This window comes from Rhinatrema bivittatum, chromosome 2 (assembly GCF_901001135.1).
Source record: "Rhinatrema bivittatum chromosome 2, aRhiBiv1.1, whole genome shotgun sequence".
NCBI lineage: Eukaryota > Metazoa > Chordata > Amphibia > Gymnophiona > Rhinatrematidae > Rhinatrema > Rhinatrema bivittatum.
The window spans coordinates 811,491,747-811,518,963 of NC_042616.1; the positions used below are offsets into that span (position 1 = coordinate 811,491,747).

The 27,217-nt window shown below is 48.5% G+C and overlaps 1 protein-coding gene across 1 annotated transcript in view; it reads left to right on the forward strand.

Moving 5' to 3' along the window:
* The window catches only part of TONSL (tonsoku like, DNA repair protein), a 228,033-nt gene that overhangs the window by 157,338 nt on the left and 43,478 nt on the right, over window positions 1-27,217 (forward strand). Inside the window, exons 17-19 of the mRNA XM_029587216.1 lie at window positions 2,451-2,607; window positions 14,085-14,163; window positions 23,677-23,984. Of these exons, the coding sequence (XP_029443076.1) occupies window positions 2,451-2,607; window positions 14,085-14,163; window positions 23,677-23,984 (544 nt within the window). The remainder of the gene's footprint in view (window positions 1-2,450; window positions 2,608-14,084; window positions 14,164-23,676; window positions 23,985-27,217) is intronic.

A 27,217-nucleotide genomic window follows, 5' to 3' on the forward strand; every position in this document is an offset into this window, starting at 1 on the left:
TGCGCCTCTATCTGGAGGCTACAAATGAGTTCCGGACCTCTGACCATCTCTTCGTACTCTGGGCCGGTCCTAAGAAGGGGGTCTCAGGCCTCGAAGACTACCATTGCCAGATGGCTGAAGGCCGGCATTGCTGCTTCCTACATTGGGTCGGGTCGGACTCCCCCACCCGGAATCATAGCGCATTCTACACGTTCTCAGGCGGCTTCCTGGGCGGAGGTTCGCTCGGTATCCTCGCAGGAAATTTGTAGGGCAGCCACCTGGAAATCGTTACACACGTTCTCGAGGCACTATCGTCTGCACCTCGCCTCTTCGGTCTCTGGACACTTTGGCGAGCAGGTTCTCCGAGCAGGCCTCGCAGGACCCCACCCGATTTAGGGAAGCTTGGGTACATCCCACTGTCTGGACTGATCCAGGTACGTACAGGGAAAAGAAAATTATTACTTACCTGCTAATTTTCGTTCCTGTAGTACCATGGATCAGTCCAGACGCCCACCGCGTTTGGGTTCTTGATCCTGCTCAGCTCTGCGCTACTTCTTGCTCGCAGTGTTCTGTGTCTTCACAGTCGTTTCTTTTTGCTGTTTTTCACAGCTCCCTACAAGTTGGTAGGATGTTTGCAGTTACTTGTTGCGGTTACAATTGTTTTCATTATCTGTTTCCACAAACTTGATCCTTCGGGGGTTTCTACTCTGGCTTTGATATACTCGATACTGAACTCCTGCAGAGGGGGTAATAGTATATATGGATACGCCCCCTCAAAGCTTGTGCTGACTCCATCTGCTGGATTGGGGACATAACCCACTGTCTGGACTGATCCATGGTACTACAGGAACGAAAATTAGCAGGTAAGTAATAATTTTCTTTTCCAAAGGTGGATGCAGCAGTGGCTGCAGTCACCAAGAAGACTATGACCCCGGTCACGGGGGCCACAGCTCTCAAGGATCTGAAGGATCGAACACTTGAGCTGCAGCTTAAGAAGGTATTTGAGGTCTCTGCGCTAGGTGTCCGGGCAGCGGTGTGTAGCAATTTTGCTCTGAGATCAGGACTTCGCTGGGTGCAGCAGCTGCAAGCCAACGAGGCGCTATCTGAGGAAGAAGCTCGAGGAAGTGGCTCTATAAGCCACTACCTCGAGGCGGTAGTGGCTTATAGTGCGAATAAGGTTCACAGGCTACCAGAAGACAGACCACGGTCAAGAGGAGCCTTTTCTTCTAGGTCCCGATTTCCACGGGAGTCGAAGGTCTCGAGCGTCCCGAACGCTCGCTCCTTCTTTTCGGCAGAATGCAGGCAGACAGCAAGCATGGTCTCAGCCCTTTCGTGGGCGGCGTTTCAGCAGATCTGGTACTTCCCAGTCTACTCCAGGTGGAAAAATTTCGCCATGATGGCCAGCCTGTCCATTCCTCGGTTCCATTGGTAGGGGGCAGACTGTCTCTGTTTTACGAGGAATGGGCCAAAATCACATCGGACCAATGGGTACTATCTATGATAAAAACACGTCTACGCTTTAAATTTTGCACGCCGACCCCGTCTACATTTCTTGGTCTCAAGAAATGTCTGCTTTACCGATCGACGCCGAAAAGCGTCGATCGGTAAGGCAGACCTTGCAGCGCCTTCTCGATCTGGGCCGCAATTTGTTTAGCTTGTTAAAGAAATTCTGGCAGGCTGGTGTTGACACTGAGCCTATAATGAGTGACATCCGCGAACCTGTTGATCTCTGTCTCCATCTGCTGGTTGTTGGGTATAATCCATCTATCTGGACTAGTCTGACTGGACTTAAGGAAAGGGAATTGATCAGGTAAGAAGTGTTTTTACCTTTTAGTCCTGGTCAGGGATGGAGCAAAGTTTCTAGCACTAGTGTCAGCGAACGGGCAAAAGTAGGCGTTCCGGTGTTGGGACCTACATTTATAATTTGCATACACAAAGCATTTTTTTTTTGCATAATTTATGTGCACAAAAATGTTTTCTGTGCTTAAAGCATTTTTGTGTGCATAAATCATTTTTATGTACAAATTCAATTTTATGTACATAAGTCTTTTAAGCGCACAAGACATGAGTTTTATGTGCATAAATCACATCCGAGACTCTTTCAAGTTTTAAGATGCGTATTCAGCTTGAGCTTAGCGCACATTTTAACTCAGATTGTTACTCATTTTCCAGTCAGCACATTTTTTAAACTCCCAATGCTTTGGCATACCGTTAGTTTACTGCATCGGAAGTTGCAAAATATTGTAAAGTGTGCGCTGAAGCCCCCATGTTAGTGTCAGATCATACTGCGTTAATCGTCTTGACCTTCCACATGGGACACTGGACTGCAGTTGCAGATAACGCTTTGGTGAGGAAACAGTTGCCCTAGCCCTTGCTGCTCTTTGTGGGCTGGGTTACAGCTTGGGAGATTCACATTGCCTCGCTTGTTCTGACCCTGTGTGCACAGGTCTTAATGGTGTCTCTGGTTTCAGCGGCAGCGAGACGAGGCCCGTGTCCTGGCTAGCTGAGCAGGCATCCCAACGCTATTACCAGACGTGTGGGCTGCTGCCACGCCTGACGCTGAAGAAGGAGGGAGCGCTGCTGGCACCCCAGGACCTCATCCTGCATGTGCTCCAGAGCAATGAGGAGGTAATGCCTTACCTGCACGCGTTCTGATCTGTATTGTTCTGGACACTCCCGCTACATTTCTCGACATAGTCGAGGACTGTACATTAGGAAAACAAGCCAGGTTCACCTAGTCATACGGGTGGGGTCATGTGACTGTTCAGCGCGGAACGGATTCTATTTCAGAGCTTTCACCACGCATGTGCGGGAGTTCCTGTGTGGCCGGTTCAGCTCTTCTCGGTTCAGTTTTGTTCGCCGGGCCTCTCAGCAGTCTGCGGATTTTTGCAATTTTTCTAAATACCTCTAGCCAGGCAACACTTATTATACCTAGTCAGGTTTTTGCCAATTTCTTAAATGTTTTTTTATTTTTTTGTATTCATTATTTGCTAACCATCACGTGGGATATTTTCTTTCCCCATGGACATGTGGGAACAAACAGCTATACAAGTGGGTGATGGCACCTTACTGTTCCAACTTGGTGGAAAAAAAGCTCTCACTCAGCTCGGACAGACTGACAAGCATGTGTGGGAGTTCCCTCATGAGCCACTTCCATGTGGAAATTTACTCTCTCTCTCGCATCACTGTCACTGCGGTTTTTTGGTATATTTTACAAAGGTTTCACTAGGCCCCACTAGGCCCACGCTGACAGACATGCCCTATGGAGGGACAGGCAGGTTGAGCCCTTGGGTTCTGGCGGCCAGCAGAGCTTAGTGGGTTCGAAGGTCGGTCAAGAGAACGAAAATGTAAGGCCAGGCAAGGATCAGGGCTGGCAGCAGATGATGGATACCAGAAGATGAGCCAGAGGTCAGGGCTAGCAGCAGACAAAAGATACCAGATGAAGGGCCAGAAGTCAGGGCAGGCAGCAATCAAAAGCAGAATCAGATCCAAGACAGAAGGTCGGGTCCGAGCGGCAATCGAAAAATGGTCCGGGTCCAAGCCGAGGTCAGAATCCCGAAAGTCAAGCCAGGATAAGACAGAGACCCAGCTAAGACGAGTACTGTGAATAGGGCAAGGTGGATAAGGTCGAAGCAAGGCGGATATGGACTTAGGAGCAAGGCAAGAAGACATAGACAAGGCAGAAAGACCGGAACGCAGAAACACAGGAACAAGACAGGAGCATCAGAATGCAGAAACAATAGCAACACGCACCGAAGAACAAAGGCACCTCAGGAGACCAGTTGCTGAGGTGTTTAATGCTCCTCTGAGTGAGCCTTAACTAGGGAGATATTGTGAGGTCGTCATAGGGCACTATTGCTGCATTTCCACCACGGGCCCTTTAAGACTGAGAATGTCTGTGGGCAAGCACGCGCCTGCCTATGAGGAGCCTGGAGAGGCGGCCGCAGGACGGCACGTGAGCCGCGCAGAGTGGCGGGAGGTCTCCAGCAGCATCGAGGGTGAGTGAGGTGGCTCGTGGGGCTGTTCAGTGAGCCGCCGAATATATCAGTCCCATTTTAGAGGACCTTAGGGGTCCCTCTAGGACCCTCCCCTTTTTCATGATTATGGTCAAAGCTTTAATTGTTTGGGGAATGGGATATTATCCCAGGACAAGCAGGATGCTAGTCCTCACATATGGGTGACGTCACCGAACGGAGCCCAGGCGGGAAAGCTTTCTGTCAAAGTTTCTAGAAACTTTTGACTGGCCCTGTGAGGCCACTGAGCATGCTCAGCATGCTATGATATTCTCTGCCACAGGTGTCTCTCTTCAGTCTTCATTTTTCCGCGCTGCCGTTCGCACCGCGGACCGATAGCCCTACCGTTGGGAATATCGTTTTGACTAAAAGTCAATTTTTTCTATATATTCTCTGTCACGGGAAGTTCTCTGCCTCGCCGGCTGGTGAGTACTGTCTGTTTCACAATTTTCGGCTGAAAATTTTTTCACACGTTCGTTTCATCGACGGCCGTCGATCGAAAATGGCGACCGGTTTTAAAAAATGTCCGGTCTGTAATAGAACTATGTCTATTACTGATCCCCATTCGGAGTGTGTAATGTGCCTCGGGAAACAACATGATGTTAATTCCTGTGAAAAATGTGCTGAAATGACGGTCAAGGGAAGAAAGGCCAGACAAGAGAAGATGGAACACCTTTTTTCTCTTCAACTAATTCCTTCTTCCTCAAAAGCACCGAGTTCGTCTCCGGCTGGAGCTACGAAGAAAATCCTCCTTAAAAAACCGCGTCCGGATGGATCGGGGGACCGTTCATCCTCGCCATCTTCTGTACGTTCTGCCACGTCAACAGAACGCTCCAAAACTAAACATCGCCATCGCCATCGATCATCCTCCGAAACACTGTCCCAGGACGAGTCGATGCCAAAGCGGTCTAAAAACCAAGAGACGCCGGTGATTGGGCCTTCGCCGCCACCGACACCAACACCGTCATCGATGGTCGTTGCAATACCATCGCATACACCATCGGCTCCTTCGCTCACACCACAGCTTGAATTGTCTGCACTGATTAAACAAGCTGTTTTCCAAGCTCTTCAAGAGCAACAACTCCCGACAGGCCTGTCGATGCCGACCTTGGAGTCGATGCCGATACCCTCGATATCGATGCCGATACCCTCGATATCGATGCCGATACCCTCGATATCGATGCCGATGCCTCCAGCATCGATGCCGATGTCCTCAACATCGATGCCGATGGCTATACCATCGATGCCGATACCTACATCATCGATGCCGGTGATAACACCGATGACAACAACACCTTTTCCATCAAGATCCTCGGCGGATACTATAACCACTACACCGAGAGTACTGACTCAATCTACATCGATGATTTTTCAAATTCCATCGACGAATCAAACGACTGCATCTCTGCAGCAACCTATTCCATCGGAGGAGGTCCGCGATGAAGCTTTTTATCATCGTCTCCTACAAAGATACCAAAAAGTCATCGACAAATTACCACCTATTACAAAAAAGAAGGTATCTGCTGATTTTTTCCTCGATGATCCACAACCTGGACCTTCCGGACTGCAAGCCTCTCCAGTTCCAACAACTTATAGAGAGGAATCAGAAGAATCCTGGGATGATGATGAACCCTCTCAATTTTCCTCAGAGGAATTCATGTCCAATCCTTCTTCTCCTGACCGAAGAAAGAAGTCACCTCCGGAAGATCTATCCTTCTCATCCTTCGTACAAACTATGTCTGATTCCATTCCATTTAAATTGGCTGCTGAGGAGGATACCAGAACACAAACTCTCGAAGTACTACAGTTTGTGGATCCACCCAAACAGGTACTAGCAATACCTGTACATGAGGTGTTACTGGAACTTCAAAAAAGAATCTGGGAACACCCAGCTTCCATACCTGCTGTAAACAAAAGAGTAGAAACTACTTACATTGTTCAACCAGCTCCGGGGTATCATAAACAACAATTGCCCCATCAATCTGTCGTTGTGGAATCAGCACAGAAGAAGTCTAAACGTGTGCGTCCACACTCCTCCATCCCACCAGGCAGGGAGCACAGGTTTCTGGACACATTAGGTAAAAAGATTTACCAGAGTTCCATGCTGAGTACAAAAATCTCTGCATATCAACTCTATATAACTCAACATCAAAGAAATCTCTGGAAAGAGATGGAACAATTCGTTACTTCCTTACCATCTCAATTCCAAGAACCTGCTCAAGAAATTATATCAAAAGGACTTGAAGCGGGCAAACATGAAGTAAGAGCAGTTTATGATAACTTCGAAACTGCTTCAAGAACAGCAGCAGCAGGAATCACTGCTCGCCGGTGGGCCTGGCTCAAGGCATCTGACCTCAGACTTGAGGTTCAGGATAAGCTTGTTGACCTTCCCTGTCTTGGCGACAATCTCTTTGGAGATAAAATTCAGGAAGCGGTTCAACAACTCAAAGACCACACGGAGACACTGAAACAACTGTCTCAGACCCCACAAGAACCTGCTAGTCAACCTTCTCGTCGTCCTCCACGAAGAGATGTAAGACGCTCTTAACTACAGACCACGCAGGTACTACCAACCAACAAATAGAGGTAGATCAACTAGGCCAACTCAGCGTTCTCAAGCCAGACAACCCAGACCTGCCCGCCCACAACCACCTGCGCAAACAGGGCCTGCAACAGGCTTTTGAGGATTACACCAGAGAACAGACTCAACCTTGCAATCCCAAACCAAACCTACCAGTTGGAGGCAGAATATCCCTTTTTCACGAAAATTGGCAAAACATAACCTCAGATCAATGGGTTCTTTCAATAGTTGCCCGAGGTTACAAACTAAATTTCACTTCAATTCCTCCAGAATTTCCACCAACATCATGCCAACAACAAAGATCTCAACTTCATCAATTACAAACAGAATTATCCACCCTTCTGAAATCCAAGGCCATTCAACCAGTGCCTCGGAAGCAGAAGGGCAGGGGATTCTACTCCAAATATTTCCTCATTCCAAAGAAAACAGGAGGCCTACGTCCCATCCTAGACCTAAGAAATCTCAACAAATTTCTAAAGAAGGAAAAGTTCAGGATGGTTTCTCTAGGTACCATACTTCCACTTCTTCAAGCAAAGGATTGGCTTTGTTCTCTGGATCTTCAAGACGCTTATGCTCACATTCCGATATACCCCCCTCATCGCAAATACCTGCGCTTCACAGTGGGTCCTCAACATTACCAATACAGAGTTCTCCCTTTTGGACTAGCATCTGCTCCCAGAGTCTTCACCAAATGTCTAGCAGTAATAGCAGGACACTTACACAAAGAAGGTGTCCATGTTTTTCCATATCTAGACGACTGGCTCATAAGGAGTCCATCTCAACAAGGAGCAATAACTTCTCTCAACCGGACAATTGCTCTACTTCACTCCATGGGATTTCTCGTCAATTATCAAAAATCACATCTCACTCCAACTCAAATGCTTCAATTCATAGGAGCAGAGTTGAACACAAACCTCGCAAGGGCCATTCTACCCATAGAACGGGCGGAAACCCTTATTCAGTTAGCGAGGTCCATTTCCTTACGGACGCAAACCACAGCTCATCAGTTTCTGATTCTGTTAGGTCACATGGCATCAACAGTTCATGTTACCCCTATGGCAAGACTAGCCATGAGAGTAACTCAATGGACTTTAAGGTCACAATGGATCCAAGCAATTCAACCATTACACTATCCAATTCAAGTGACCCACCAACTAAGATCGTCTCTACTTTGGTGGACCAACAGGGACAACCTGTGCAAAGGCCTACCTTTCCAACAACCGGTCCCACAGACTACTTTAACTACGGATGCCTCCACCTTGGGATGGGGAGCTCATATAGACAATCTCCACACACAAGGAACCTGGACAAAACTCGAAGCAACATACCAAATCAATTTTCTGGAACTTCGAGCGATACGTTACGCACTGCATGCGTTCCAGGATTGCCTTTCGCGCAAGACTGTTCTCATTCAGACAGACAATACAGTAGCCATGTGGTACATCAACAAACAGGGAGGTACGGGCTCGTATCTCCTTTGTCAAGAAGCTGCACAGATATGGGGCTCGGCCCTGACTCACTCAATGTCTCTACGAGCCACATATCTGGCAGGCATCCACAATGTAGTGGCGGACCGCCTCAGCCGTCATTTCCAACCGCACGAATGGTCCCTGGATCCTACCATAGCAACCAGGATCTTTCAACGCTGGGGTCAACCGACAATCGACCTCTTTGCATCACCTCTGAATCACAAAGTGGACAACTTCTGTTCTTTACACAGACAGAAGAACCAACCAGCCAAGGACGCCTTTGCTCGCCCTTGGAATTCAGGCCTGTTATACGCGTATCCTCCAATACCGCTCATAACCAAAACTCTAGTGAAGCTACAACAGGACAGGGGGGCCATGATTCTCATAGCCCCGCATTGGCATCGACAAGTATGGTTTCCCACACTTCTAGACCTCTCAGTCAGAGATCCAATTCGTCTAGGAGTAGCTCCCACTCTCATTACTCAAGATCAGGGTCGGTTGAGACATCCCAAACTCCAGTCCCTGTCACTGACAGCATGGATGTTGAAAGCTTGATTTTACAACCACTCAATCTTTCATCTCATATATCTCAAGTGCTTATAGCTTCACGTAAACCTTCCACACGAAAAAACTATGCTTCTAAATGGAAGAGATTCACTTTGTGGTGCTCAGCAAGGGATATAAATCCTTTCACTTGCCCCGTAACTTCTCTTTTAGATTACTTATACCATCTTTCAGAATCTGATCTTCAGACTTCATCCGTAAGAGTACATTTAAGTGCAATATCTGCTTACCATAACAAGATAGCAGATGCACCTATATCTACACAACCTCTCATAAGTAGATTTATGAGAGGTTTAACTCACCTCAAACCACCAATTCGAAAACCCGTCCCAAGCTGGGACCTGAATTTGGTACTTGCAAGACTCATGCGTTCTCCTTTCGAACCCATCGACTCATGTAATCTTAAATTTCTCACATGGAAGACTATCTTCCTCATAGCTATTACCTCAGCTAGAAGGGTTAGTGAGTTACAAGCACTTGTCACATACGAACCTTATACAAAATTCCTACATGACAGAGTGGTTCTCCGTACACATCCTAAATTCCTTCCCAAGGTGGTTACGGAATTCCACTTGAACCAATCCATAAACTTACCCACATTCTTTCCAAGGCCTCATTCCCATCCAGGAGAAACAGCCTTACATACCCTGGACTGTAAACGTACACTCGCTTTCTACTTAAACCGTACTTCAGTCCATAGGAAATCCACTCAACTTTTTGTTTCTTATGATCCAAACAAACCGGGTAAAGCAGTGGGTAAACATACCCGATCCAATTGGATAGCGAATTGCATAGCGTTCTGCTATGAACAAGCAGGCCTTCCTCTTCAAGGGCGAGTAAAGGCACATTCAGTAAGAGCAATGTCAACTTCAGTAGCACATTTTCGTTCAGTGCCAATACTAGACATATGCAGAGCAGCAACATGGACCTCTCTTCACACTTTTGCAGCTCACTATTGCTTAGACAAGGAAGGAAGACATGATTCAGCCTACGGACAATCTGTCTTAAAGAACTTGTTTCCTGTTTAATCCCAACTCCTTCTACATCCAATGTTCTGGAATCCTCGGCTGACTCATTCAACAACAATACTTCCATATTGCCTCAATACAACATGACTCAGCCTCTAGCTTGCTATTCACCCATATGTGAGGACCAGCATCCTGCTTGTCCTGGGATAAAGCAAAATTGCTTACCTTGTAATAGGTGTTATCCCAGGACAGCAGGATGTAGTCCTCACAGAACCCACCCGCCACCCCGCGGAGTTGGGTCTCATACCTTTTATTATTTTATTTTTTGCTATCGCTTCATGCTATATAACAGACTGAAGAGAGACACCTGTGGCAGAGAATATCATAGCATGCTGAGCATGCTCAGTGGCCTCACAGGGCCAGTCAAAAGTTTCTAGAAACTTTGACAGAAAGCTTTCCCGCCTGGGCTCCGTTCGGTGACGTCACCCATATGTGAGGACTACATCCTGCTGTCCTGGGATAACACCTATTACAAGGTAAGCAATTTTGCTTTCCTGTTCGAACACCAGATCAGTCCAGACAAGTGGGTTTGGCAGATAGAGGCAGAGAACTAAAAACTTTGAGGTACTGCCTCATAACTGAGAGGGCCTCCTGCAGTCCCTCAGTATTTCTCTGTCTCCAGCAGATGGCAGAGGTGCAAACCTGCAGTTAAGATGAAAGAAAGAAGGGACAGAAGAAGGGAAGTTAGAAGACGCTCCCTGAGGTGTTAGGTTCCTTCGTGGGCCATCCCTCAGGCTGAGCCGGGCGAGCAGGGGGTTTGGTAATTCCTGATCAGCTTTAGGCCGCAGCAGATCCAGGGGTCCTGGTTCCCTCTTATCCCCTGAAGGCTCCTTCCCAGAGGTGTTGCCAGCAGCAGGGGAGTATTCCTTTTTGGGTTGAATTTCTTCTTTTGCTGTGGCTGCTGTTCCTTTAAAAAAAAAAAAAAAAAAAAAAAGTTACAATTTTCTTTCAGCAGCAACCGCTCTGGCTGTTTCTGGTTTGCTTATCGGGGCAGGCCCGGGCTGGAGAAGGGAGCAGTGTAGCTCCTCTGTTCGCAGCTTTGGGCTGCTCGGAGAGCCGGAGGCTGCGTTGGGCCATGTCCCCCCTCCTCTCCCGCGTGCCGCAATCGTGCGGCTTCTGTTCCTCTGCAGCAGGCCCGGCCACATGGAGACAAGATGCCGCCAACAGTGATTTCCCAGCGTGGGAAAAGCTTCGGGGAGCCGGAAGCTAGGTTGGGCCATGTTGCCCCCTCCTCTTCCGTGATCACACAGTTTCTGTGCCTCTGCAGCAGGCCAGGCTGCATGGAAGCATGATGGCTCCGACAGTGATTTCCCACCAGAGGCTGCGTTGGGCAGTGATCCCCCGCCTATATCAGAGCTCCCATTACCTTCTGCTCTTGTAGGTGCCAAGGCAAAAAGAGACTCAGAGTAAAGAGGATTCCTGACCTTCGGAGGATTCCCTTGCGGACCTTCATAGGCTACCACATGGGAATAGTGAGGAAGAGCTGGAGGAGAAGAAATATCCTCTGGAAGCCGAGGATGATACCTCGATGTTCCATCTTTTTCACAAAGAGGAGCTGGCGTCCCTTATGTCCCAATCCCTGCGTACTCTTGGTATTGCGGAGAAAAAAAGGGAGGAGACTTCATGACCCACTGAAGATCCTATTATGGTCGGTATCAGGAAGTCGTCTAGATTTTTTCCGCTTCATAAGGAGGTTCAGGGTTTGATTGATCTGGAATGGATGACTCCAGAGGCCAATTTTAAAGGAGGTTGTATGCTAGCAAATTATGCCCCTTACAATCCTGAGCAAAGTGGCGTGAGGGAGTAGCCTAGTGGCTAGAGCAGCAGGCTGCAAGCCAGGGTTGAAATCCCACTGCCACGGTGCAGTTGGGCAAGTCACTTCACCCTCCATTATCTCAGGTACACCACTTAGATTGTGAGCCCTATGCTTTGAAGGGGCTGAAAGGCGGAATATAAATCAAATAAACAAGTGAGAAGTTTCGTATTCCTAGAACGGATGCATTAGTTTGCTCAGTGACCAAGAGGAACCGCTCTCCCTGTGGAAGAGAGCCCTGCCCTTAACGGTTCTCAGGACAAGAAGACCGAACGGTCCTTAAAGCAGGCCTGTGAGGCAGGCAGCATGGCCCTGCAGATTGCGGCTTGTAGCCTTATTGTGGGGCGATCTGGATTGCATGTGGTGTAGCATGCACAGGGCGACTCCTTAGATGATAACTCTCAATTACAACCTCTCTGCAAGTTGTTAGCTGGGCCTGGACCAAATTATAAGTTAGCTGCAGCTGATCTACAGCATTTTATACAGGTTACTTTGTCCTTCTGCCTTTCTTCCATTAAGCAATGGTTATATCATAACCATTTAATTCTTAATGTGCCCAAGACTGTAATTCTCATTCTTACTGGATTTCCTGCTGTTGATGACTCTACTGAGTTTGTGTTTAAAAACTACCATCGTCCATTTGAAACTGAAGCGCGTAACTTGGGGTTATTTTTGACAATAGCCTATCTATTCGTCCACATTTGAAATCTGCGGGGAAGTCTACTCTGCAGTCACTTATCTTTCCTTCATTCCATTACTGCAATTCCCTTGTTTTATGGTTTGCCAGCTAATTCATTGAAGGCCCGTCAGATAATCCAAAATAGTGCAGTGCGACTAATAAAGAATACTTCTGTTCGAGAACATATTTCATCCTTGCGTGCCAAGTTACATTGGTTACCAATTCAGTGGCAAACAAAATACAAGATCCTAATGCTGGCCTCTAAATGAATTCATGACACAGCTCCTGTTTGGATTTATTCAGTCCTGCATATCTATCTGTAAGCCATCGAGAACATTGAGATCGGCTACTAAATGTTTGCTAGAGGTTCTGGCTCCCAAGTAAGCTCATCTGGCAGAGGTTCATGACCGTGCCCTTTCTTGGTAGGATTACTTGTTTGGAATTCTCTTCCAGAGTCTCTTCACCAATTATCAGATGTAATGCTGTTCAAAAACGCATTAAAAAATGTAACCTTTTTCAGGAGGCTTTTGGTGCTGGCAGTTCGTTTTTCTGAGCCCTGACCCTCTCGGGTTAAAAAGTCCATGTCATTGAATCAAGATCGTTGTTTCTTGAATTGACCCTTAATAGTATGTAGAATAGGTTATATTGGGCTGCTCAGGTCTGCTTGTGCTTATTGTCACGTTGTTGTTTATCTGTTCACTTTATGAATGTTTTTATTGTACCTTGCCTTGATCTTTTGTAAGGTGAGTAATAAATAAACTAAACTATGGGCTTTCAGAATTCAGGTGGCCATCAAAAAGGGCCATATACCGATAGCCAGGTTGTCCAGTTCTGTCTGAACCAGTAGAGAGGAGTAGGGTCCATTTTCCTGTGTTGGATGATGACTGTAAAGATGTGGAACTGGACCATCTCTCATAGGACAACCCTAGCAGCCTTTTATATCTGGCAGGGAAAAAAGAACATCCTGGCAGGCAGACTCTGTCATTGCCTGGATCCCACGAGTGGTACCTGGATCAGGATGTTACAAACAAAGCTTTTCTTGAATTGGACGTGCCTGAAATAGATTCATTTGACACCTAGCCAACAGCCTTGAGTTGTAAGATTTATGTAGAGCTTCCTTCAGATGGGACAGCAACATGGTTCTTATCCGGCTGATGAAAGCTCCTTTAACTCTTACAGGCTGAAGTAACTAACCTGGAAGGTTGCTTGTTTGGTGATGGTGGGTGAGTTCCAGGCCCTGTGCTTACACCCAATTTCATCATCCTAGGATGATGCTCTGCACCAGTGGTCCCCAACCCTGTCCTGGGGCCCACCAGCCAGTCGGGTTTTCAGGATACCCACAATGAATATGCATGAGAGAAAATTTGCATGCGCTGCCTCCATAACATGCAAATGTTATGCATGAGTTGCACAAACTCCCCTCCCCTCTCTTTCTGCAATTGTTCTTTCCCAGTTAAAACGAAGGGAATAAGTGAGGCTGCATCAGCTTGGGAACTCTTGCACATGTGCGTTAAAGCTCCGGCAGCGAGCACAGTCTCATGACCCGCTTGTGTCGTGTTGTACAGGTAAGCAGCGTTTGCTTGAACTTGACTTATCCCAGAAGGTGCTTTGGGGATTGCTATCACCAGCTCCTTGCTCATCTGTTGCTGCCCGCTCCAGGCAGGCGTTTCCCAGCCGTGCCCTTGGAATCCATAACCACTTCTGCCCCCTACATGATCTGACTAGTGGATAGCAGTAATAACTTTGCTGGGCAGTGTCCTAGCAATGAGGTGTGCCAGTTATAAAGTGCTCAGGGGTCCTTTCTGGATATAAGGTGCTAGATGACCCCACGCTCCTTTATTACTTGTTAAGCCAGCCCTTGCAGTAGACTTGGGCACACTTTTCTGTCTGCTTGCTGAATGTTCTGGTTAAGGCCTGGGCTGGGTTTCTGAGGGGGCTGACGGCTGTGTGTGTTTCAGGTTTTGGCTGAGGTACATTCCTGGGACTTGCCGCCTCTTGCTGAAAGGTACAGAAAGGCCTGCCAGAGTCTGGCTGTAGGTAAGCACTGCCGTGTTGCGATTTAGATGTACCTGAGCTGGATTTATACTAATGGAGAAAAAAAAAAAATCAAAGTGGGGGCAAAGGGAGAAAAGATCTCTAGAACGTAGGCTAGTTCAAAAGGCCAGATGCTTGCCTGAGCCTCATTGTATAAGCAAAGACCAGCGGTGAGCATTCACAGACCCGGGAACCTGATCTAGAGTGTGCTCACACTACTATCCTGGTCTGTAGTCGTTTCACAGAAATCTGTTCTCCTCAGCCTATGAGGACCCTTCCAGGAAAGTCAGTCTTCAAAGTAGCCAAGCATCACAAAGGAGGAGGAAGTGTATTTCAAAACATTGAGGTAGAATTCAGTGGTGGATAAGGATCATAATCCCAATCCAGTCTGCCCAGTTTCCTGTTCATACCCCAGATCAGTCCAGCTAAGTGGGTTTTGCATCCCTACCAGCAGATGGAGGCAGAGAATACAAACTTTTCAGGCACTGCTACTTAACTGAGGGTACCACCTGCAGTCCCTCACTATTTCTCTGTCTCCAGCAGAGATGGTGGAAGTGCAAACCTGTAGCCTGACACAAACAAAAACAAAAAAAGAGAGATAAGAAGGGAAGACAAGTTGGACTGGGGCTCCCTGAGGTGTTGTGTACCTTTGTGGAGCTGGGTGACCAAGGGGTTGGAAATCCCTATCTGGCTGCAGCCCACTGCTTCCAGAGGCCCTGATAGCCAGGGCACTGGCTCCATCGTTGCTTCAGAGGTCTCCTCCTTTATGCCTTCATCCTCTGTCAGGGATGTACTCCTGTTTGTATTAAGTTTTGGTTTTTTTGGGAGGGGAGGGGGGGGGGGGAAGAAATAGATTGAGGTATAATTTAGACCTTAAGGAGCTTCAGCATGGCGGCAGGGGTGCTTTTTTGGAGCTGTTGGCGCTGAGAGGAGGGAGAGAAATAGGAGCCCGTTTCCTTCATCCGGGGGAGCCTGATGTGAGGAAAAGGTTTGCTGTGCACCAGTTGGGCCTGTGCGGCCACGTGGCTCGGCAGTCAAACCACGTGTGTCTTTGGTTCGGAATGCTGAATGCACATAGGAGAGAACCTCCTTGGGAGCAGCTGGAGATAAGAGGGCCTCTAGGTCTTTGGGGCCCACAGCAGTGGTCCCAAGCAGACTGGATGGTGCGGCCATGCCTGCGGAGGATCTCAGTCAAAGGCTTTAGGCTCCAAGGAGCCCAGGGTTTCTCCTTTTCCTCTCTCTTCTGTGGAACAGGGTGCAGTGGAGGAGAATCAGATGGGAGCATGTACGGTCAGAGTTCCAACAATCCAGAGGAGTTCTCTCCAGAATTTGCCCTTCTCGTGTATAAGGCCTTTCTGGCAAGGCAGGGAGCCAGGGGGGAAGCGACCCAGAGAGCGCCAGCCATGTCACTCTTCCAAGAGGCCAAAGGTGGTCTCTTCTTAAGGCTCTGGGTACCTACTCAGGTGTCTGGGCCTTGGTCGCGCTGCAGGAACCAAGAGCGATCCCAGGGATTTGAACACCTCTGATGATCTGCAGGATGATCCAGCAAATTCTCATGGAATGGACCCGGATGCGGATCCGAAAGCTGATCCTGATCTGAATGAGATACTGGTGACGGAGGGAGATGACCCTAGGGTGGTCCGCTTATTTAAGAAGGATGAGATGGGTCCCCTCATTCTCCAGGTTCTGAAGAGTTAGGGGTTAAGGTCACTGAGGAAGAGTCGGATAATGAAGGAGTGAATCTGGTCCTGGATGGCTGCGTGGTCCTCCTAGTGCCTTCTCATTGCCTAAGAAGATTCAAAAATTGGTAAACTGGGAATGAAGGGTTGGTAGGGCAATAGCGAACTTTACCCATTGTTGGAGGATCCCCTGGATCTGCTGAGGCTTCCGAAAGTGGATGCGGCAGTTTCCGCCGGGACCAAGAAAACAATTATTCCAGTGTTGGGGTCAGCTGCCCTGAAGGATGTGCAGGATCGCAAATTGGAAATACAGTTGAAGCGGATGTTTTGAGGTATCTGCCTTGAGCATCTGTGCGGCGATGTGTGGCAATATCATGCAGAGGGCCTGGTAGTGCTGGGTTCAGAGAGCACAGGAACAGGCTTCAGCCAGTGCGATCAGTCCCATGCAGTCAGCGTGCCTGGAAGCTGGAGTGGCTTACGTGGCGGATACGCTGTATGACTTGGTGCGTACTTTGGCCAGGAGTATGGTCTCTGTGGTGGCGGCTTGTAGACTTTTGTGGTTGCACAACTGGTTGGCTGACGTGGTCCAAGCTCCAATTGTGTAATCTCCCCTTTAAAGGGAAGCTCCTATTTGGGGAGGATTTGGATCAGCTGATGAAGACTTTGGGGGAGTCAAAAGGGAATGGATTGCCTGAGGATAAAAAGAGCAGCAAGAAGGTTTTCCCTTCCTGTTTTCGAGATACGCGACAGTTCCATTCAGGCAACAGTTCCTCTTCAGGACCAAAGCAGTCTTTGGGACAGCAGAAGCCCTTTCGGGGTGCCCGCAGGTCCTCCAAGAATTCCGCCGGACAGGGGACCAAAAGAGGAATGTCAGCACAGTGAAGCCAGGGGGTCCATTCCTCCATGGAAGCAGTAGGGGAAAGGTTACCCTGCCACTGTTGGAAACAGGATGCTGGGCTTGATGGACACTTGGTCTGACCCAGTATGGCATTTTCTTATGTTCTTATGTTCTTTTATGAGGAATGGATAAGATCACCTCGGATCAGTGGATTCTAGAGGTGGTAAGAGATGGCTATGCATTAGAATTTTCATATCCTATCAGGGAGGCTTTTCTAGAGTCCCACTACTCGTTTCAAAGCAAGCAGGAAGCAGTGAAGGATACGCTGTGGAGATTAGTAAGCTTAGACACAATTGTTCCAGTACTGCTGTCCGAGCAGGGGCAGGGGAGGTACTCGATTTATTTTGTGGTCCCCAAAAAGAAGGGCACCTTCTGTCCCATTCTAGATCTGTAAAAGGTAAACTTGGCCTTGCGGGTTCTGTATTTTCACATGGAGACGTTGCACACAATTATAGCACCAGTCCGCAGAGGGGGGAGTTCCTGGCATTGATAGAACTGATAGAGGCTTGCCTCCATATTCCCATTTGGGTGGACCATTAGAAATTTCTATGGTTCATGGTGCTGGGGCAGCATTTTCAGTTCCGGGTTCTCCCCTTTGGCTTAGCCACGGCGCCTCGAACCTTCACGAAGGTGAGTGTGGTGGTGGCGGCAGTCTTGAAGTGAGAGAGGATTTTGGTCCATCCATTTCTAGACAACTGGCTCATCCAGGCAAAGATGGAGGAGGAGTGTAGTCGATCCATTCAGCAGGTTATGGTCAGGTTGAGTTCGCTGGGTTGGGTGATAAATTTATCAGAGAGTCATATGGTTCCGACTCGGACTATCTGGGAGCGCAATTCAATCCTCTCAGAGGCAGGGTGTTCCTGACAACAGATAAACAAAGTCGCAAGCACAGGTGACCACGCCTGTTATGTCTATCAGTACCCAAAGTCTGGGATTATTTGCAGGTCCTGGGCTCCATGGCTTCCACGTTGGACTTTGTTCTGTGGGCCTTTCCTCACATGTGACCTTTGCAAAGGTGCTCTTGTTCAGGTGGAATCCATTGTCAGAGTATCACCTGCCTTTACCTCTTCAAGAATCCAGGTCCAGTCTCTCGTGATGGCTCTCTCGCCATAACTTGGAAAAGGGAGTGGATCTGGAGGCCCCGGACTGGGTGGCAGTGACCATAGAAGCCAGCCTCAAGGGTTAGGGGGGTGATATGCAAGGGGCGGTCTGCCCAAGGTCTTTGGTCAACAGCGGAGAAGTCCTTATCTATCAGTCGCCTGGAGACAAGGGCATTCTGCAGGGCCCTGGAGGCATTTCTGTCCTAGATCAAGGGTCGGATGGTGAGAATTTTCTCGGACAATGCAATGACGGTGACGTACGTCAGTTGTCAAAGAAGGACAAAGAGTCATGCGGTGGCTGTGGAGGCTCGAGGGAATAGTGGCATCTCATGTTGCGAGAATGGACAACATGCAAGCGTATTTCCTCAGCAGGCAGCAGCTAGATCCAGGGGAATAGGAGTTGTCCCCAGAGGCCTGGGATTGCATTTGCGCCAGGTGGAGCATTCCCCAGTTGGATCTCATGGCAACGCGTTTCAGCGCCAAGGCAGCAAGATTTTTCAGTCGCAGAAGGGAAGTTGGGTCGGAGGGGCTAGATGCTATAGCGTGCCTGTGGTGACGGGAATCTTGCTATATGTGTTTCCTCCTTGGCCACTCGTCGGTCGAGTCTTGTGGCACATTGAGACCCATTCAGGGAAGATGGAGCTAGTGGCTCCGGAGTGGTTGTATCGGCCATGGTTCGTGGATCTGGTGTATCTCGCGATAGACAGGCCTCTCAGGTTGGTTCATCTGCCATGGTTGCTTCAGCAAGGACCCATATTTTTGGATCTGGAGGATTGCTTTTGTCTCACGGCTTGGCTTTTGAGAGATGGCCATTAAGCCTGAAAGGGTATTCTGAGCCAGTGATTTCCACATTGCTCCAGGCTAGAAGGCCGCCTTCTCTGGCATACATCAGGGTCTGGAATGTGTTTGAGTCTTGGTATTTGCAGCAGCAGCTGGACCCCTAAGTGTAGACATTCGCCTTATCTTGGCCTTTTTACAGTAAGGGGTGTCAAAAGGGCTAGCCTATAGCTCACTCCGGGTACAGATTTCAGCCTTGGGTTGCCTCAGGGGCAAGTTGCGGGGGAGTTCTTTGGCCTCTCATCCTGATGTCATTCAATTACTGAAGGGAGTGAAGCATTTGTGTCCTCCGCTATGGAAGTTATGTCCAGATTGGAATCCCAACTTGGTGCTGCGAGTGCTCTGTGGACCTCCATTTGAGCCCTTACGGGAAGCGTTGTTGAAGGACCTGACGTTGAAAGCAGTGTTTCTGGTAGCCATATGTTCGGCCATACAGATGTCAGAGCTTTTTGCGTATTTCTAATGGCAGGGTGACATTACGAATGCTCCCCTCCTTTTTACCAAAGATGGCTTCCTCCTTTCATGTGAATCAGACGGTGGAACATCCGGCCTTTCTGGAGTGGTCTAGGGAGTCACTGCAGGAAAGGGAGCTTCATCTTTTGGATGTGTTGGACTCTGTTACGGTATCTTAGTCACTAACAGTTTTCAGTGGTCGGATCATCTTTTTGTGTTAGGTGGAGCAAAGAAAGGAGATAAAGCTTCTAAAGCCACGATTTCTCATTGGCTGAAGGAGACTATTTGCTCCGCTTATATTTGTAAGGGTCTAGAAATTCCGGTAGGTCTGCGAGCGCGTTCTACTAGGGCCACAGGCAGTCTCCTGGGTGGAGTGTCAGTTGGTGTCTTCCCAGGAGATATGCAGAGCCGCAGCATGGTCAATGCTTCATACTTTCACCAAGCCTTATCGATTTGATGTTCGGGCACAGGGAGATGCGACCTCTGGTGAGAGTGTACTAAGTGTGGGTCTTTCAATTCCCACCCAGTCTAGGGAGGCTTGGGTACATCCCACTTGTCTGGCTGATCTGAATATGAACAGGAAAGGAAAATTGTTTTTTTACCTGCTAATTTTCATTCCTGTAATACCACAAATCAGTCCCGAGACCCGTCCCTTTGCTACTGAAAGACTGAATTTCCTGTTTTGAAAGCTTATATCAGAAATTTGCAGACTGTAAATAAGTTGATGTTGAAGTTAATATCAGTGTTTTCTTGGAAGTAGGGGAGGCTCCAGTTCAGGGGGCTGCAACCCTGAATTACCTAGTTGCCCTGGAAAGGGGAAAGATGTCTACTCATTGGATTGGGTAAGGTTAATACTGAGAAGACTGCATGTGGAACTCTCGGATATGTAGCAGTGTCTCAAACATTTTGTTCTCCGCCTCTGTCTGCTGGTAAGGATGCAAAACCCACTTGTCTGTGGTATTGCAGGATTGAAAATTAGCAGGTAAGAACCAATTTTCCTGTCTTGGGGCACATTTAGACACGCAAAAGGGAAAGCTGTTTCTTTTCTTCAGAGGATGAACAACTTAACCCGTATAGTCCACTCCTTACCAACCAGCCATATGTTTCAGCCAGGACTTTCCTGCAGATGTTGGGGCACATGGTAGCTAAGGTCCATGTCTTACCCTTTGCACGTCTGTCTATAAGGAATACTCTGTGGTATCTGAGACACTGCTACAGCTGATGTCTCACAAAGTATGTCTCTTCAAACTGCTCGCCCATTCCTTGAATTGGACTCAACCAACCAGTCTACTTTGTAATCAACTTTTTCATCCCCTACAGACTCAACAAAGTAACCAAAGATGCCTCCATTCAGAGCTGGGAAGCCCATCTAAACATTTTCTACTCTCAAGGGACTTGCTCCATTTAAGAATAAACTACACATAAACCTTTTGGAATTGAGCCATTTTCAAAGCTTTCTGTCTGAGATATGGTTTAATTCCAAACAGACAATTTAGTAACACTGTAGTATCTAGTAGCAATCTGCTATATGAACAAGCAAGGAGGAACAGGATACTCCTCAAGTCTTTGCCAAGAAACATGCAACATTTGGGATCAGGCAATCTCAAGACAGATATATCTAAATGCCATTCATTTCCCAGGGAAAAACCATGTCTTAGCAGACTAATTGAGTCATCAGCTTCAACCTCACGAGGTCTGTATTCCGTTACAGAATAGTTTTTCTTTCAACACTGAGGAACGCTGCCAAAAGAGCTCTTTGCAGCACTGTTCTATCACAGACTCCCTCTATATTGCTCCAAGAGACCAACGCCATTCGCTTTGGTGTCAAGATGCTTTTTTTATTCTGTGGGCAAAGGCCTGATGTATGCATTTCCACCAATGGTTTTCATTGCCAAAACAATATTGAGAAAGGCCAAATTCAGAGAAGATGGGGGAAAGATGGTTCTAATAGCCCCCTTTTGGCCATGTCAAGTATGGTTTCCATAGTTGCAGATACTAGCTATCGCTTAACCTGTTCACCTATAAATGTTTCCAACTCTATTGGCACAGTACAGTGGGTCACTTCACCCTAGCTTTCAATCTCCAGTGCTGACAGCATGGATATTGACAACAAGAAAACTTTTTTAACCAGACATTTCTACAATTTTAGATGGAAAAGGCTCTACATTTGCTGTGCATCTCAGAAGCAGAATCCATTTCAATGTTCAACTTCGCCACTACTTCAGTATCTTCTAAGTCTCTCAGAATCCACATCAAAGACCACCTACATTGGCGTTCACTAGAGTGTTATTGCAGGATATCACCATTTAACCAATAAACCTTGATACTTTTAATACAACTGCACTATTGCTTCCTTCTTCTACAGGGGGAAAAGGGAAATTGGATTCAGACAACAACCAAGAGGGCTCAGATTTCTACGGTTGGTACTGATACGCAGACTTAAGGGAAAAAGGACAGGACTGCTTCTGCGGCAAAGTCCATAAGCAAAGCTCATCAAAACCACTGTCTGAATTTTCAAGAAGGTCATCACTCAGTAAAAAATATTGCTAGCTGACATTTTTATGGGTTATTATCAAGCTTGGGATAACTGCACAGAGTGGCAGTTACTACCCTTAAGAGAAACAAGGGGGTAGCCTGCATGGAGTGGCAGTCGCTACCTAGGGTAGCTTGCTGGGCAGACTGGATGGACCATTTGGTCTTTTTCTGTCATTACCATGTTACTCTCTCCCTTTCCTATAGTGCCAAAATTCATTTGCGGTCTCTACATAAGAATGTAAGTGCCATCAGGCCCAGAATCCTGTCTCTGACAATGGCCAGTCTGGGTCAGAAGTACCCGGCAGATCCCAACAAATAGGTCCAGTCCTTCTTGCTCATAACCAGGATAAGCTGTAGCTTTCTCAGGTCTACATGACTAATAGTGGTTTATAGATGTTTCCTGCAGGAACTTGCCCAAAGCCTTTTAAAAGCCAGCTGCTCTAACTGCTTTCATCACATCCTTTGGCAACAAACTTTCTCCATTTTGTTTTTAAAATGCTACCTATTAGCTTTATGGCATGTCCCCAAGTCTTAGTACTATTGGGACTGAGAAACCATTGTTGTCCTCACTATGATTTCCCCCTACTCAGTGGGATCTCAGTGTTGTACTCTCCAAATTACTGTTCCCTCCATTTGAACCTTTAGCATTGGGTTTAAGTTATTCTTGATAGCAGTTACCTCAGCTCGCAGAGTGCACTCCGGGCCTTAGTAGTACATGCTACGGATATACAAATTTTCAAGACTGGAGTAGTGTTAAGAACTCATCTTACATTTCTACCTAAAATAGTTTCTCAGTTTCATCTTGAATCAATCCATATTACTACCAGTGTTTTTTTCCAAAATATCATTCCAGTAAAATTGAATATTCATACCCTGGACTGTTTTATTTGGAAAGATCCAAATCCTAGAGAACATCTCCCCAACTATTGTTTTCTTACGACCCAATTAAGCAAGGCAAAGCTGTTTAGAAAAAATCCTCTCCAACTGGCTTGCTGTCTGTATTTCCTACTGCTGTGCAAAGACTGGACTTGAACTTCCCAGTGAAGTCAAAAGATCATCAAGTAAGAGCATCTTCAGCATCAGCAAAGCTCATCTCTGCTCTGCCTCAATTGAAGAGATCTGTAAAGCAGACATCTGATCCTCGAGACCTACCTTTGTGAAACATTACTGTCTCGAAGAACACGATTCACAAAGAGGCAGGCGGTTCTGAAAAACCTATTTAACTAGAAGCTTCAACTCTCCCTCCATCCTCTCATATCAGGTTCCATTTCCTCCATTAATATCCAAGACATTTTTGACTGCAGTTCTCGGTTTGGGAGTTCCCCACTTGTGTGGCTGAATGTAGTCTTCCTTGTCCACCTGTTGCAGGTGTTCTCCGTAAACAGCAGGAGAAATCGCCCACCCTTCTGTCCATAGACTTGAAGTGTAGCTTGTGAAATGACTGAGGAAATCCGCTCAGTGGCGGCTGCACAGGAATACCCACACATGCTCAGAAAGACTTCTAGGGCTTTATGAGCTCTGAGAGCGCATGTTCCATGTTGGCGCCATCCGGTGATATCACCTACTTGGGTGGCTGATTTGTTCTGTGTCTACAGCGAAAGCCTGTTACAGGTAAGCAGCTTAGCTCTGTTCTGCCAGTGGGCAGTTACAGCTTGACGCTGTAGGGATGGCAGCATAATTCAGTTTGTGTAGAGTCCGTCTTTGATTAACCGGGTTACCACTTAATGTCAGTTGTGATGGATTAAGTGTTGATACCTAGTCTTGCGTGGTTAACGCGTTTCACATAGTCCACAGGTGAGAGAGACTTTAAGTCACAACTGATGCTGGTCGCATTTGTTTTAGTGGGCCAGAGACTCTGTTCCTATTGCCTTCCCCTTGAGCCATCCAGTCTTAGGAGGTGAAAGGCTCTGTCCCTGTGCTGGTCCATCGAATCTCCTAGTCCTGCCGATATACAACCCGTTTTAGGTCTTTCTGTTCCTCAGTATTAAGGCTTTTTCTTGCCTTTTTCCTATAGCGGAGCATCGACTGGTTTTGAAGGCCCTGGAGCAGCAAGAGAGCAATTCTTCTTTCACCCTCCTTAACTTCGCACTCCGTCAGAAGAATCTCACACCCCTCCTCCGTGCCCTCAAGCTGCAGACTTCCATCCGTCATCTTGAACTTTCTGGCAACTGTATTGATGATACCATGGCAGAGGAATTATTAGCCACAGTGGCCACCATGCCTAATCTGACTCTCCTCAATCTCTCATCCAATCAGATAACACATGAGGGTCTGAAGAAGTTCTGTCCAGCAGCAGACATTTCCAGCGAAAGCACTTTTAAGGTAGGTTTTGTGCTGGGCCTTCTGAGGACTTGGAGAGTTGCAGGCTAGTGATACCGAGGTTGGTGCAGAATGGAAGGGTTGAAGGTAATTATACCTGACTCCTGGTCTGATCACTGAAGAGAATGCTTTCATCTGCTCAGAAATGTAGAACTATGACTGTTTCCACAAATTTAAAATTTCCCTGTACGTACCAGGATCAGTCCAGACTGCTGGGTTATGCCTCCCCTCCAGCAGATGGAGTCAGAGAGAAAACTGAAAGCACCCCCTAGATATACTGGTGTGCCTCCTGCGATCCCTCAGTATTTTCTCTGACTCCAGCAGATTGAGAGGCATAACCTGCGGTCCTGGTCTCATCCAAATTCTTCTGGGGAATTCCAGGTTTACCTGTTTTATCTTCCCTGACCAGATCAACTGGGTTTATTGTTTAACTTTTTCTCTACAATCTTTTGGTTTAAAAAAAAAAAAAAGCAAAGCAAAGGGCTAGTTTTTTTTTTTTCTTCTTTTGCTGCGCAGCGCGGTGGCAGGGTTGTAGGCAGGCCTTGCAGGGCATTGCCCTCACACTGTTTTCCCGGCTTGTGGCTGTCCCATTAGGCGCTGGGGGAGAGTTTACCGGTGGGCTGGTCACCCTCCCCCCCCTCACAGAAGTTGATTTTCCAGAGGCTTGCCTCTGAAGGGGGCTGAGGCATCTTTTTTTACAGAAAAAAAAAAAGGGGGGGGATTCTTTAAGCTGCCGGCCACGTGAGTCCTGCTGGGTGCAGGCGGTGCGTTTCTTTGTCCTTGCCCCGGCCTGCCGCGCTTAGCCTTGGGACCCCGGAGGGGGTGGCAGTGTCACCCGGCGAATTTTGTTGCTGCCTCGTGGCGCTATACTTACTTTGGCGCGCTTTGTTCTGTCTGCTTCCCTGCTCGTGATGCCGCGGTCTTCGGCCTGTTCGGCCTGTGGGAAGGCGGGGGCGCGACTCTCCCGAGAGGGTCTCTGCTCCCGAAGTCTTCCCGGGGGCGAGGGACCCTCTCAGGGGCCGAGCGCTGCCCGCAGCGTCTCTCCTCGTCGGTCGGCGCGGCAGCGGCGAGTTCTTGGGCCCAGAGCTCCTGCCCCGCCCCCATCGGAAAATGTGCCGGCGGCCATTTTAAGCTCGCGGTTTGGCGCCGCAGCTGCTGAAACTGCATCGGAGGAGGAGGAGTCCCCTCCGGCTTCCCCGCCGGCCCTCAGCCCGCAGAGCATCTCCGATTCAGGTGCCCCTCGGACCCCCCCTCCTGCCCGGCCTGCGGAAGAACCTATTAAAGGGCTGATTCCCTTCTCCTCCAAATTTGTGCTTCTAATGCACAGGGCTTTTTTGGAGGCGGAAGCGGGGTGGGAGCCGGAGGGTCCCAGTCCTCCTAAGATCCCTAGGACAGCACCGGCGGCCCCGGATCGGGGGTCTGTGAGGACTCGGGGCCCCCCGGCCTCAAAAAGGAGCAGCAGCTCAGGAGGAGTTGAATCCCACGCTGGATTCCGCGGAGGGCACGGAGAACGCAGACGGCCAAGGGTCTGTGGAGGGGGATGACCCTCATGTCCTTCGGCTGTTTGGGAAGGACGAGTTACCTTATCTAATTTCTCACATTTTGAAGGAGTTAGAATTATCGAGCCCGCACCAGGAAACGGATACTTCCACGGGGGATGTGGCTATGGCGGGCCTGCGAGCCCCCCCGCAAGCTTTTCCATTCCACCACAAAGTGGTTCAGATTGTCTCTAAGGAATGGGAGGTGCCCGAAGCATCATTGTGGCTCAGTAGGGCTATGGACAAATTGTATCCCCTGCCGGCGGAGTCTTTGGACCTCCTCAAATCGCCCTCGGTGGATTCGGCTGTTGCGGCCGTGGTTAAGCACACCACCATCCCTGTCACAGGGGGGATAGCGTTAAAGGATCTCCAGGACCGAAAGCTGGAGATCGTCCTTCGCCGTATCTTTGAGGTGGCAGCCTTGGGGGTGCGAGCGGTGGCTTGTAGCAGTTTGGTGCAGAGGGCCACTCTTCGTTGGATTCAACAGCTGCTTACAGCGCAGGATCTCCCACCGGACGAAGCGGAGCAGGCGAATTGTGTGGAGGCTGTGGTGGCCTACACAGCGGATGCTTTGTATGACTTGTTACGGACGTCGGCTTGCACTATGGCTTCTGCTGTTTCTGCCAGGCGGCTACTGTGGCTCCGTCGCTGGGCGGCGGATGCCTCTTCTAAGTCACGCTTAGGCGCCTTTCCCTTCAAGGGCAAGTTGTTATTTGGAGCAGAGCTGGACCAGCTCATCAAGGATTTGGGAGACAACAAGGTTTATAAATTGCCTGAGGATAAGCCCCGTCAATCTCGGTTCTTCGGCAATTCTAGGGGCCGTCTTCGGGGTCAGCGTCGCTTCCGTGGGGGAGGAGCGGTTCCTTTCCCCAGCGACAGCAAGCGTCTCAACAAATGTATCGGTCTCAGGCTTGGTCTCCTTCCTTTCGTGGACGTTGGCCTCAGCGGTCGGGATCCTCGCAGGGGGTTGACCCCCACCAAGGCTCCTCAATGAAGGCGCGCAGACCCATTCCTCCATTCCGCTTGTAGGGGGTCGCTTGTCCCTGTTTTGGGAGGATTGGGTCAAGATCACCTCGGACCAGTGGGTCCTCGATGTCGTACGTCACGGTTACGAGTTGGATTTTGCTCGTCCGCTCCGGGATCTTTTTCTGACATCCCCATGCGGTCCTCGGGAAAAACAACTCGTAATTGCCCAGACCTTGGACCAGTTGCGGACGCTGGGGGCGGTACTCCCAGTCCCCCCGGACGAGCACTGGACGGGTCGGTACTCCATATACTTCGTGGTTCCAAAGAAGAGGGCGCGTTCAGGCCCATTTTGGATTTGAAGCAGGTGAACAAGGCTCTTGCGCGTTCCTCGGTTTCGCATGGAAACGTTGCGGTCTGTTATTGCGGCCGTCCACAAGGGAGAGTTTTTGGCTTCTTTGGATCTAACCGAGGCGTATCTCCACATCAGAATCCGGGAACATCATCAGAGGTATCTGAGGTTCGCGGTGTTAGGGAACCATTTTCAGTTTTGTGCCCTTCCGTTCGGGTTAGCGACAGCCCCCAGGGTTTTCACCAAGGTGCTGGTGGTCGTCGCAGCCTCCCTGCGACGTCAAGGGATACTGGTTCATCCCTATCTCGACGATTGGCTCATCAGGGCGAAGTCGGAAGCCTTGTGCAAAGAGGCGGTTCGGTTGGTGGTACATCAGCTTCAAG